The sequence below is a fragment of the Anolis carolinensis genome, chromosome 4, assembly GCF_035594765.1.
Source record: "Anolis carolinensis isolate JA03-04 chromosome 4, rAnoCar3.1.pri, whole genome shotgun sequence".
NCBI lineage: Eukaryota > Metazoa > Chordata > Lepidosauria > Squamata > Dactyloidae > Anolis > Anolis carolinensis.
In genome coordinates, this window is record NC_085844.1 from 249,035,596 (window position 1) to 249,049,878 (window position 14,283).

Here is a 14,283-nt window from a genome sequence, read left to right on the forward strand (position 1 = left end):
AAACACACACATTCATGCATAATAAAAAACAATTCAAACCACATAAAACAATATGGAAACATCTTAGGAAAACAAATGTATTTTTTTTACATAGTTTCAAATCAGTAGCAATGCACGACGGCTAAATTACAGTAACAATTTCATGACAACCCCTTTTTTTCTTGGCCAGATTTGTTCAAAGTGGGTTTGCCTTTCCCTTCCTCTGAGGCTGAGAGAGTGCAACCAGCCCAAATTCACCCATTTTTCTCCATATCCACATTATCTGCCTTGAACTGGATTATATGAGTCTACACTGCCAGTAGTTTTTGGCAGAGAAGGCTAAATGACTTATAAAACTACAGCTCCCAGTATCCCATAGCCTTGAACCATGGCAGTTCGAGTGTTGCCAAACATGATTCATTCTGCAGTCTAGATGCATGCTTAGTCTAACACTCAAAGTGATAGCAAACTGCTACAATTCTGTAGTGTGGATGCGGGGGGAGGGGGGACAACAATCCACTTCTTGCTGGAATTTTTAGAATAAGGAGAGTTACACCATAATCCTGGCACTGGTATGATCCAATGGATGCACAGCTGTAGATTCATGCATGGCTTTGAGAACGAAATGTCTCATGGGGCATTAACAAAATATAGTGCAAAACAGCCCCAAGCCTCATGAGCTCAAACTATACTTATTACTATGCAGATCTATTCTGCATTCTTTTAATTACCATGCTAATTGGTGTTTCTGTCTGCTGAGCAGCTTTTGCTTATGCCAAGGCAACTTTGCTAGAGCAAATAGCCCCACTGAGCAAGATGGAGGGGAACTTGAATAGGTATTTGTGTCTGTTGCCATTTCTTCCCAAATGAAAGAAGGGCTTGGAGGTACAAGGATCTCTATTACACCATAAGTCACGAAAAGTCAGACATTATTTGCAGGCACACATCAAGGATTTGGATGATGGAATAGAAGACTTGCTGATCAAATTTGCTGATTAGTCCAGATTGGAAGGGAGAGCGAATACCAGAGGACAGGGTCAGGATCCAAAAAAACCTTAACAAATCGGAGAGCTGATTGGCCAGAACTAACCAAATGAATTGCAACACGAAGGAATGTATGGCACCACACTTAGGCATTACATATGAAATGCCCAGATATCGGATTGCTTGAAAACAGTCCATGTGAAAGGAGTCTAGTAGTCTTAAACATGAGTCAACAGTGTGATGTGCCACCTAAAAAAGCCAATGTGATTCTAGGCTGTATCAATAAGAGTATAGTGTCTAGGGAGCTAATAATCACATTTGATTCTGCTTAGGTCAGACCTCACCTGGGATAACCCTGTGTCTAGTTCTGGACATCATAATTCAAGAAGACGAGGACTCAATGGAGCAATGGTTCAAACTACAGGTAAGGAGGTTCCACCTGAATATTAGGAAGAATTTCCTAACTTTGAGAGATGTTCAGCAGTGGAACTCTCTGCCCAGAAGTGTGGTGGAGGCTCCTTCTTTGGAGGCTTTTAAACAGAGGCTGAATGGCCATCTGTCGGGGGTGCTTTGATTCTGCTTTTTCTGCATGGCAGGGGGTTGGTCTAGATGGCCCATGTGGTCTCTTCCAACTCTATTTTTCTATGATTCGAAGAAGCATATGGGCAATTGGGAAGGTGTCCAGAAGAGGCTGACCTGGGCCCCATCTCTACTGACCATTTATTTGGTTTTGTGTAGATTTGGATTAGTTCTGTGGCAGGTATGGTCATATTCTTTCAGTCATGCCAGTCCTCTGTTAAACTGTGGGTTCCAACCTCAAATTGGGTTCCCTGAGATCAATGTTGGGGTCATGAACAGTTTGGCAACAGGAAAAAGCCTCTGAATGCCATCCATTTAAACAAACCTGTAAGTAACTGTTTACAGTGGACTCGGCTGAAAATGTTTCAGCTGGACTTCATAAAAAAAGAAAACCAGCCTGTTTCGCAACCCTTGCCAATGCTGATTTATTATCAGTAAATGTTTGATTTTTATACCTCTTTTATGTACATATATACCCAAGGTCACATAAACATTTCTTGGGCAGAAAGGGATCATAAGTGGAGAAAGTTTAAGATTTCCTGGGAGAATACCTCAATTGGAACCTCTAGGCCCTTCAGTGCAATTCTGTGGTCAGTCTCCAGCAAAGGTTGACCACAGAATCATCCAGAAAGACCTTGAAGAAAATAAAAATAGGGTTGTTGTATGTCTTTCGGGCTGTGTGGCCATATTCCAGAAGTATTCTCTCCTGAAGTCTCACCCACATCTATGGCAGGCATCCTCAGAGGTTGTGAAGTATGGATAAACTAAGTAAGGAAAGGAAAGAATATATATCTGTGTAGAGTCCAAGGTGTGGCAAGAGTAAAATAAAAATAATACCAATTTCTTTATTCACAGGTTTTCACTTTCACAGGAGTCCTCTGGCTCTCACTCCATCGAATGTGGAAGGCCAGCTGTATTATAATGTATATAAAACAACAGCTAACATATGTAAGGTAGCATTTTTGCCCTGGGATTCCTCCCCTTTTGCAGACCAGAGGAACCAGATCTTGAGACTCAAGCCTTGAGACCCTACATCTGATGTATCTATCTTTTGCTTTTCCTTCCAGGCCAAACACATCTTGGGTTCTGATGCTAAGAATTCAAGAGTTGGAAAGAATCATTTTGCAATACAGGAAGATACAATCCAAGCACTACTAACAGATGGCCATCCATCCAAGGACTGCTTCAAGGCACCCCCTTTGCACCCTTTACATTCCTACAAAATGGTCTTCTATTCCTCAGTATGGTTCTCTAGGGGTAAGTCTACAGTCCACACTATAGAATGCATGTGGTTTGACACCACTTTGAGTAGCATGACTCAATGCTACGGAATTCTAGTTTGGAGAGACACCAGCACTCTTTGGCAGAGAAGGCTAAAGGCCTTGTGAAACTACAACTCCCAGGTTTCCATAGCATTGAGGCACAGCGGTTAAAGTGGGCATCACACTGCATTAATTCCATTGTGTAGAGATGCACCCTCTGAGGTCAAGAGGTGAGGCTCCACTTCCAGACAGTGTGGAGCTCTGCCGCGCACCGAAGCATAAACTGGGGCAGCCGATATCCCTGCTCCGTTACATCGCTTCTGACATCCGCACAGTCCTTAGCAAGGAACATGGAAGAGCAGCGGCTTCTCCCTGTCGCCTCGCTGGCTGCACCTGTCACTTTAAGTTAACTCCTTGGAAACTGAGGCTGACGGCATTGCTGAGCCAATCTGCTTTTTGCTCTCTGGTTGGAAATTGAGTTTATGGGGGTCAGGAAGGGAAAAGGTGGGGAGGGAGAAGAAGGCAAGGAGGGCAGGAGCAATGTAACTCCTGGATGACATCACCCACAACCAATGGCTGCCTTCCGGTTGGGCCCTGGGTTCTAATCCCTTTTGCCCATTGGATGGTTCAAGATTGAGGACAATGAATTATGGGGCCAGCAAGCAAGTCCTAAGGTTCTTGCATCTATGTTCAACTAAGAAATGCACTCTGAGTGCATCCACACTGTGAAATGAATGCAGTTTGATGCCACTTTAACTGCTATAGATCAATGCTATGGAATCCTGGGAGTTGTAAGTTTTATAAGGCATTTAGCCTTATCAGCCAAAGGGTCCCTGTCTCTCACCAAACTACACATCCCATAATTCTACAGCATTGAGCCATGGCAGTTAAAATAGATGTCAAACTGCATTCATATAAGATATTTGTCCTTATTGACCAAACTACGAATCCTTTGATTCCATAGGATGGAGCCATGGTGGTAAAAAGGGGTGTCAGACTGCATTCATTCTACAATGTAGATCAGGCATGGGCAAACTTGGGCCCTCCAGGTGTTTTGGACTCCAACTCCCACCATTCCTAACAGCCTACCGGCTGTTAGGAATGGTGAGAGTTGAAGTCCAAAACACCTGGAGGGCCCAAGTTTGCCCATGCCTGGTGTAGATATATCCACAGGAAGCACCCAGTTCTTTTACCCAAAGCAAGAGCAGGCTTTGAATATGGTATTTCTTATGACTACAACCTCCAGCATCCCCCAGCCACTAGAGCAAGGGTCCTCAAACTTTTTAAGTCGAGGGCCGGTCCACAATCCTTCAGACTGTTGAGGGGCCGGATTCTCATTCGGAAAAAAAAATACAAACAAATTCTGATGCACACTGCACATGTCTTATTTGTAGTGCAAAAACAACAACAACAACAACAACAACAACAAAGAACAATACAATATTTAAAAATAAAAATAATTTTAACCAACATACATTTATCAGGATTTCAATGGGAAGTGTGTTCCTGCTTCTGGCCAATGAGATAGCCAAGTTAATTAGGGTTGTTGTTGTTGTTGTTGTTGTTGTTGTTGTTGTGTGCCTTCAAGTCATTTCAGACTTTGGGCGAGCCTAAGTCTAAAATTATTTATTTATTATTTATTTACTGCATTTATTTACTACATTTGTATCACACCCTTCTCACCCCAAAGGGGACTCAGAGTGGCTTACAAATTATATGTACATACAATGTATTATATTATTAGCATAGCACAATATTAGCATTATATATTACTTTATTGAACTATACCACTATACTGTAATATTATTAGTAATATTATATGTAATATAGAATATATAATTAATATTATTATATGGTATTATTATTAGTGTTATATTGTATTACATTATAATATTATTATCAATATTATATGTATATACAATATATTATATTATAAAACTGAGGGCGGGGGCCAGGTAAATGACCTCGGAGGGCCGCATCCGGCCCCCGGGCCTTAGTTTGTGGACCCCTGCACTAGAGAGTCTGATAATTGCATTCCTAAGTTTTGATCTATGAAAAGGATGGGTGTCCCCCATCCAAATTGTCTGATGGTTTGAAGTTAACAATATTTGAGTGCACTCTCTTCTCCATCCAAAGCAACCTCCTGATTTTCCCTGATTCAAGTCTAAAGTTAGCATGTTAAAACCAAGATTGGGCTCATGTGCCTTTAAGAAGTTGTTGAAAAAAGGAGGGAAATTCAGCCGTTTTTGTTCATTGCGCTAGCCAAATTTTCCCTATTCATTATAATCATATCCAGCCCTGTCCTGTGTTTAACCTGCTGATGTCAAGCTACATAGAGGAGCAATTTTTAAAAATTATCATCATCATCATCCTCCGGTTTCCTCTCTTAAATGAAACTCAAAGCGGCTCACACACTAAAAACAGTGCGAATTACGATATGAAACCTCCAGTGTATAAACATTAAACCACAGAATTGTTAAAAGCAAATAGTTAAAATCACATAAAACCATTAAAATAATGAAAACACTTCACGGCACCCTCTGGTATTGTTTTTTAGTGCACCCTCTAAATACAAATTCAGGCCCCAATGAAGTATGCCTTTAGTTCCCAATTTGAAAGCATCGCCATAATCTGAGATTTCAGTTGAGCTATAATCATCATCATCATCATCATCATGATCTTTGCAGTCCAGGAGCAAGCCATCAGGACAAAGGCAATTAAGGCCAAGATCGAAAAATCAGCTGATGACCCAAAATGCAGACTGTGCAAGGAAACCGACTAAACCATTGATCATATCCTCAGCTGCTGAAAGAAGATCGCACAGAATGACTACAAACAGAGGCACAACTATGTGGCCCAAATGATTCTGGAACTTATGCCTCAAGTACCACCTCCCAGCAGCAAAGAACTGGTAGGATCACAAACCTGCAAAAGTATTGGAAAGTGAGCATGCAAAGATACTGTGGGACTTCCGAATACAAACTGACAAAGTTCTGGAACACAACACACCAGACATCACAGTTATGGAAAGGAAAAAGGTTTGGATCATTGATGTCGCCATCCCAGGTGACAGTCGCATTGACAAAAAACAACAGGAAACACTCAGCTGCTATCAGGACCTCAAGATTGAACTTCAAAGACTCTGGCAGAAATCAGTGCAGGTGGTCCTGGTGGTGATGGGCACACTGGGTGCCGTGCCAAAAGATCTCAGCTGGCATTTGGAAACAATAGACATTGACAAAATTACGATCTGTCAACTGCAAAAGGCCACCCTACTGGGATCTGCGCGCATCATCCGAAAATACATCACACAGTCCTAAACGCTTGGGAAGTGTTTGACTGTGATTTTGTGATACGAAATCCAGCATATCTATATTGTTTGCTGTGTCATACACCGTCGTCATGTCAATAATAATAATAATAATATAGAGCTGGAAGGGTCCCTAAAGACTATCCAGTCCAACCCTTTTCTACCAGGCAGAAAGATATATTCCAACAGATGGTTATTCAGGATCTGCTTAAAATCCTCACCCTCCAGGGCACCAATAGAAATTGAGTTTAGGCAACCAAAGGAAAGGTGCCAGCAAAGTGACCCCATGAAATAGAAGAATTCTTGAACAATTTGCAGGTTCTTATGTTTTGCAATTCAAGAATCTGGGGGACGGGGATTATTCTTCTGTGAGAAAAGCCCCCATTTCGTCATCTGCCTTCCCATTATATGCATACCCTGCTCAAATCTTTCCTTGATGGCCCAAGGAATGCACTAAAAATGGCAAGAACCAAAAGACAGCCCAGTCCTGATGCTTGTAGCCTTTCAGCAGCAAAGTTTCTCTTTTGTTTGAAATCCAGGTTTTGTAGCACCCCCTGCTGTCCCAAAGAAGAAACCACAGACTAAAGACAATTATAGAATTCTAGTTCTGAAAGAGACCCCAAAAGCTATCCAGTCTAACCATCTAACACAATTCAAGTACTCCCGACAGATAGCCTCTGTGTAAAATGTCCAAAGAAGAAGACTCCATCAGACTCCTAGGCAGCTGGATACATAGCATGTATGTGCTTAAAGTCACCAGCTCGGCTTTGTCCTGCTTTGAAAATTATTCTCATTTATGATTCTCTAAAATCAGAACAGTAAATAAAGAACAACACTTAAAAAAACGGGAATTCCAGACATGAAACAATCAGGGCCAGCTAACACCTCACAACAAAGGATTTTCCAAACAGGAAGCAGCCAGGCCTTGAAGCTGTAAGGCTATTCACTGCTAATCAAGGTGGCCAACTGCAACATTCACACTTGCCTCCAACATACAAGAATTCTCTCTCCCACCCTATATCTTCCACAGATACATAAACCCCACTTGCCTAGTTTCCAACAGACCTCACAACCTCTGAGGATGCCTGCCATAGATGTGGATGAAATGTGGACAAATGCTTCTGGAGCATGGCCAGACAGCCCAGAAAACTCACAGTCACCCAGTGATTCCGGCCATGAAAGCCTTTGACAACACATTCTCATTTATGTCAACCCCATTTAAGCTTTTTTCGTGAGGTTTCTTCGAATTGGGCATGCCTCTGCTTTCCTCAGAGGCTGAGAGTGTGTGACTACCCCAGGGGATATGAACCTTGGCCTTTGTTGACATCTACGTCAACAAAGGATGCATCTACTACACCATAAAACCAATGAAACCTGACACTTTAATTGCTATGGCTGAATGCTATGTAATCATGGGATTTGTAATTTGGCGAGGCACCAGCCCACTTTGTCAGAGGCTCTTGTAAAACTACAACTCCCATGTTTCCATAGCAATTAAAGTGGTGTCGAGCTGCATTCATTCTGCAGTGGGGATGATGACCCTATGACAACAATTACAATGGTGAGCATGTCGACTCTTATATATTCATTGCGTCCTTAAAAAAATCGTATTTGACACAGTGTCAGTGTCAGAGGAGAACCTTCCTTTCATGAGAATTTTGATGGAAAGTACATATGGCAATTAAACCGGGATCAAAACCATAAATGGAATCATATGAAAGGGCCCTTAGTTCGAAGAAGACTTGGTCAATTCAAGATGGGGACATTTGCTATTAAAACACAAATTAACCAAGTCTGCTCGCTAATCGTCATGGTTCTCTAAGTAATTTCCTACAAACTCACATGCTCAGTATTAACTTGCAAATGGACTCATGTGCTCCGAACCATGATATGTAAACTGATGAAAAAGGCTTTTCCAGAAGCATGAATGTCCATGATATAATCCTTCTATATTGCCAGCTTTTGCCAGTTTTGCAGCCTATGCACTGACTCTTTCTGCTCTTTGTAGCATTTCTCTGGATTTGCAGTAGATCTCTTCCCAAACTGGGGGAGTGCATCTACACTGTAGAATTAATGCAGTTTGACACTACATTAACTGCCTTAGCTCGGTGCATATGTGACATTAGAAGGCACCACATCTCCCTGGAGGTGCTGAGGTCATGATCCGGGACCTCTTGTGTATACATTATTATTATTTGAAACACAACAAGATGAGTCCACAGCAGACACTCTGCTGGCTGCTGTATTGGATCACACGTCGGACATTTCCCAAGTGTCTAGGGCTGTGTGATGTATGGGTGAATAATGCGTGCAGATCCCAGCAAGGTGGCCTTCTGCAGCTGGCAGATGGTAATTTTGTCAGCGCCAACTGTGTTTAAGTACAGGCCAAGGTCTTTAGGCACTGCACCCAGTGTGCCGATCACCACTGGGACCACCTTGACTGGCTTGTGCCAAAGTCTTTGTAATTCAATCTTTAAATCCTCATATCGTGTCAGCTTTTCCAGTTGTTTCTCTTCGATCCTGCTGTCACCTGGGATTGCAACATCGGCAATCCATACTTTGTTTTTTAACATGATTGTGAGATCAGGAGTATTGTGCTCCAACACCCTGTCTGTCTGAATTCGGAAGTCCCAGAGTAGCTTGACATGTTCATTCTCTGTAACTTTTTCCAGCTTGTGATCCCACCAGGTAGATGGTATTTGTGGCACAAGTTCCAGCGAATCAGCTGAGCAACGGTGTTATGCCTCTGCTTGGAGTCTGTCTGTGCAATCTTCTTGCAGCAGCTGAGGATGGGATCTATTGTTTCATCTGCTTCTTTGCAGAATCTACATTTGGGATCTGTCATCGACTTTTCAATTTTGGCTTTGATGGCATTGGTTCTAATGGCTTGTTCTTGGGCTGCCAGAATGAGGCCCTCCATCTCCTTTTTCAAAGTTCCATTTGTGAGCCACAGCCATGTTTTTTCTTTGTCAATTTGGCTCTCAATTTTCCCCAGGAACTGTCCGTGGAGAGCCTTCTTTCGCCAGTTTTCTCTTCTGCTCTGGATTGTGTTTTTAGGGTATTCACTCTTTGTCTTTTGCACTTGAAGCAGTTTACTACTCTTGACTTCCCTCAATGTTGGTTCTTGGCTGCCTTTCTCATCATCTGCCAGGGCATGTTTCTCTTCTTCTACCGTTTGTTTCCCTTGCAGAAGACCTCTTTCTGCCTCCTGATTTTCTGGGCAGGTAAAGTCTGTCCACATCACTACGTGGGTGTCATGAGTAGTGGATTGTCATCAGTTTTCTTGTTTTTTTGTCCAGATCATCTAGCTCTGCTTGTATCCAGTTCACAATCCCAGCAGTGTATCTTATGACAGGGATGGCCCAGGTGTTGAGAGCCTTGATCGTATTTCCACCATTTAATTTGCTCTTCAAAATCTTTCTGAATCTTTGAATATGTTCTTTGCTGACCACTTTTCACATGCCCATGCTTGATACTGTCCAGCTGTAGTATGCCCAGATATTTATAGGCTTCAGGCTGATTGCATTTTATAGTTTATCCATTTGGCATCTCTATCCTCTCACTGTGAGTAATTTTCCCTTTCTTTAATGCCACTGTGGCACATTTGTCTAGGCTGAACTCCATATTGATGTCAGTGCTGAAGATTCTTGTGTATACATTATTATTATTTGAAACACAACAAGATGAGTCCACAGCAGACACTCTGCTGGCTGCTGTATTGGATCACACGTCGGACACTTCCCAAGTGTCTAGGGCTGTGTGAATGTATCGGCGAATAATGCGTGCAGATCCCAGCAAAGTGGCCTTCTATTATTATTATTATTATTATTATTATTATTATTATTATACAGCAAACAAGATAGATATGCTGGATTTCGTATCACAAAATCACAAGTCGAACAGTTTCTAAGTGTCTAGGACTGGGTGATGTATTTTCGGATGATGTGTGCAGATCCCAGTAGGGTGGCCTTTTGCAGTTGGCAATCGTGATTTTGTCAATGCCTATTGTTTCCAAATGCCAGCTGAGATCTTTTGGCACGGCACCCAATGTGCCCATCACCACCGGGACCCCCTGCACTGGTTTCTGCCACAGTCTTTGAAGTTCAATCTTGAGGTCCTGATAGCGGCTGAGTTTTTCCTGTTGTTTTTCGTCAATGCGACTGTCACCTGGGATGGCAACATCAATGATCCAAACCTTTTTCTTTTCCACAACTGTGATGTCTGGTGTGTTGTGTTCCAGAACTTTGTCAGTCTGGATTCGGAAGTCCCACAGTATCTTTGCGTGCTCATTTTCCAATACTTTTGCAGGTTTGTGATCCCACCAGTTCTTTGCTGCTGGGAGGTGGTACTTGAGGCATAAGTTCCAATGAATCATTTGGGCCACATAGTTGTGCCTCTGTTTGTTGTCTGTCTGTGCGATTTTCTTACAGCAGCTGAGGATATGATCAATGGTTTCATTGGTTTCCTTGCACAGTCTGCATTTTGGGTCATCAGCTGATTTTTCGATCTTGGCCTCAATTGCCTTTGTTCTGATGTCTTGCTCCTGGGCTGCAAGTATCAGGCCTTCTGTCTCCTTCTTCAGTGTCCCATTTGTGAGCCAGAGCCAGGTCTTCTCCTTATCAGCAATTATTATTATTATTATTATTATTATTATTATTATTAACTTCATTTCTATCCCGCTCTTCTCACCCCGCAGGGGACTCAGAGCGGCTTACAACATACATTTAGGTAAAAATTCAATGCCTCATTATACAAAGCAAATAAAACATAACATAAAATCAATAGAAACAATCAACATATAAATACAATTTAAAACCATTAACATTAAGATATTACAACATAAAACAGCATCTAGATACACTCTACTAGCCGCCGCCACCCCCTCCCGTCATGATCTTAAGGTCTTCTTTGGCTCCCTTGAATGGTGCTGGATCTCTGCCCTGGGGAAGTTACGGCCTTCCATTGAAGCTTATAACTCCATGTGACTGACATGCATCATTTCCAGCAGGGAAAAGTGGAATCACAAGAAAGGTCTTAAGGGGCACATGACTCTCCCCTGACGGCTATTATAGCCGAAGTTCCTTTCCAAACATGAAAGACTCCAAGGTTCAGGCTCTCCTGGAAAACAACCTGAGAGAGTGACACTTTTGCTTTTTTTTGCTGGCCCAATGTATGTAAACTTTGGTAGATGCTGGATAGATAGTTCCTGGTTGCTTGAGAGTTCATATTTAAAAATAGGATTAATACTATACCCTATACCAGGGGTCCTCAAACTAAGGCCCGGGGGCCGGATGCGGCCCTCCGAGGTCATTTACCTGGCCCCCGCCCTCAGTTTTATAATATAATATATTGTATATACATATAATATTGATAATAATATTATAATGTAATACAATATAACACTAATAATACCATATAATAATATTGATTATGTATTCTATATTACATATAACATTACTAATAATATTACAGTATAGTGGTATAGTTCAATATAGTAATATATAATGCTAATATTGTGCTATGCTAATAATATAATATATTGTATGTACATATAATTTGTAAGCCACTCTGAGTCCCCTTTGGGGTGAGAAGGGTGTGATACAAATGTAGTAAATAAATGCAGTAAATAAATAAATAATAAATAAATAAATTTTAGACTTAGGCTCGCCCAAAGTCTGAAATGACTTGAAGGCACACAACAACAACAACAACAACAACAACCCTAATTAACTTGACTATCTCATTGGCCAGAAGCAGGACCACACTTCCCATTGAAATCCTGATAAATGTATGTTGGTTAAAATTGTTTTTATTTTTAAATATTGCATTGTTCTTTCGTTGTTGTTGTTGTTGTTGTTTTTGCACTACAAATAAGACATATGCAGTGTGCATCGGAATTTATTTGTATTTTTTTTCAAATGATAATCCGGCCCCTCAACAGTCAGAAGGATTGTGGACCGGCCCTCGGCTTAAAAAGTTTGAGGACCCCTGCCCTATACTATAGACCAGGCATGGGCAAGCTTCAGCCCTTCCTCCAGGTGTTTTGGACTTCAACTCCCACAATTCCTAACAGCCGATAGGCTGTTAGGAATTGTGGGAGTTGAAGTCCAAAACACCTGGAGGAAGGGCCGAAGTTTGCCCATGCCTGCTATAGACTCTGGCTCCATCTAAACTGCCATATAATGCAATTTATTGCAATTATTTATTTATTTACAGTATTTATATTCCGCCCTTCTCACCCCGAAGGGGACTCAGGACAGATTACAATGAACACATATATGGCAAACATTCAATGCCAACAGACAAACAACATTCAGTTTTAGACAGACACAGAGGCATTTTAACATCTTTCCAGCTTCACGATTCCGGCCACAGGGGGAGCTGTTGCTTCACCGTCCATTGGTGGCTGTTCTTCCTCATTCTTTTCCTCGTGTTTTGCTGGCAGTTTTATGGTGTTGTAGATTAGTTAAATTAGCCTCCCGCATAAAGCGTACCTAAATTTTCCCTACTTGACAGATGCAACTGTCTTTCGGGGCTGCATAGGTCAACAGCAAGCCGGGGCTATTATTTTTTTATTTTATTTTATTTAGTGGTCGGAGGCTTAACCCGACCCGGGCTTCGAACTCATGACCTCTCGGTCAGTAGTGATTTATAGCAGCTGGTTACTAGCCAGCTGTGCCACAGCCCGTATTAAACTGCATTATACTACACTGACCATATAACGCCGTTTCAATAGCATTATATGGCGGTTTAGGGCCCTTCCACACAGCCATATAACCCAGAATGCCAAAGCAGATAATCCATAGTATCTGCTTTGAACTGGATTATCTGAGTCCACACTGCCGGATAGTCCAGTTCAATGTTGCTTTTATACAGCTGTGTGGAAAGGGACTTAGATAGGGCCTCTGTATTAAACTAGATCTGAATATTCAAATGCAACCACAAAAACAAATTAAAATATATAAAGACAAACATAATGTAATACCACATTACTTTATTATAAAAAGCTGCTCTGCATATGCAATTTTAATTAAATGGCAAGTCAACTTGGTTTTATTTTAATTTTTATTGAAAGTAGATAAAGCAGTATTGCTTCAGGGTGTTTTTGCTTGAGAGACCCAGGGTCCTTCCACATGGCCATTTAAGGCAGAAAATCCCACAATATCTGCTTTCAACTGGGTTATCTGAGTCCACACTGCCATATATCCCAGTTCAAAGCAGAAAATGTGGGATTTTATTCAGCTCTGTGGAAGGGACCCCAGTTACTTGTGTTCTGGTGAACTGAGGCCCTTTCTACACTGCCATACAAAATCTTCTATATATATAAAAAGCTTCTGACCATTTTTACCTAAAGGTTAACAACGAAACTAAACGACCCAAAACCACGAAACTTGGCAACACAACCCACGGTCCTTGCAGCTAGGTTCTGACAACAAAACCAAACATTCAAGTCAGAACCATGGCCCAAAAAACCCAAAAATCATGAAAAAAAAAACCATCTGCGCTTGCGCGGAACAGGATGCAGCGCATGAGCCTCACACACCCTGATTGTTTCCTGTCCGGAACTCAGGATTGTTTTTCCCACACGACTTCTGAGGATGCCTGCCGTAGATGTGGGGGAAATGACAGGAGACGATGCTGCCGGAACACATTGGCCAGGCAGACCCAATAACATACAAACACACCCTTGCCTTGAAACCATAAATGTGCACTTGGGTGATTTCCGGCTGTCATTAAGACACCGAGGCTTCCTGTCCTGGGACACTTTTAACCTTTGGCCACATCATGGGACACAAAATAAAAATAAATACAAAATAAAATAAAATATATAATAATAAATACAATGTAAGTAAACCATATAATAATAATAACATAATAAACTAAAATATATCATAAAAAATAGAATGAAGGTAATGGGATAATATATTGGGGGGGGGCTGCCTAAAGTCCCTTCCACAGTTCAATAAAATCCCTATTGAACTGGATTATATGGCAGTCTGGACTCAGATAACACAGCTCAAAGCAGATAGTGTGATTTACCTATCTCGAGAATCTGGGCTCGCTTCCACACAACTAAATGCAATCGCCCATTTTCTGCTTTGAATTGGGTTCACTCTGAACAACACTCTGACAACAGAGGAATTCCAGACATGAAGGGCCAGCTAACAC

The 14,283-nt window shown here is 41.6% G+C and overlaps 1 protein-coding gene across 5 annotated transcripts in view; it reads left to right on the top strand.

The window, feature by feature from the left end:
- Positions 1–14,283, top strand: part of LOC100563682 (purine nucleoside phosphorylase) — a 32,831-nt gene that overhangs the window by 5,600 nt on the left and 12,948 nt on the right. For 2 of the 5 annotated variants that reach the window (XM_062979140.1, XM_062979142.1), the window contains exons 2-3: positions 1,296–1,387; positions 2,610–2,799. In XM_062979140.1, the coding sequence (XP_062835210.1) occupies positions 1,364–1,387; positions 2,610–2,799 (214 nt within the window). In that variant the 5' untranslated portion in view covers positions 1,296–1,363. Of the gene's footprint in view, positions 1–1,295; positions 1,388–2,397; positions 2,800–14,283 lie in introns of those variants that run through there. The other 3 variants (XM_062979141.1, XM_062979143.1, XM_062979144.1) reach the window with 3 other exon arrangements.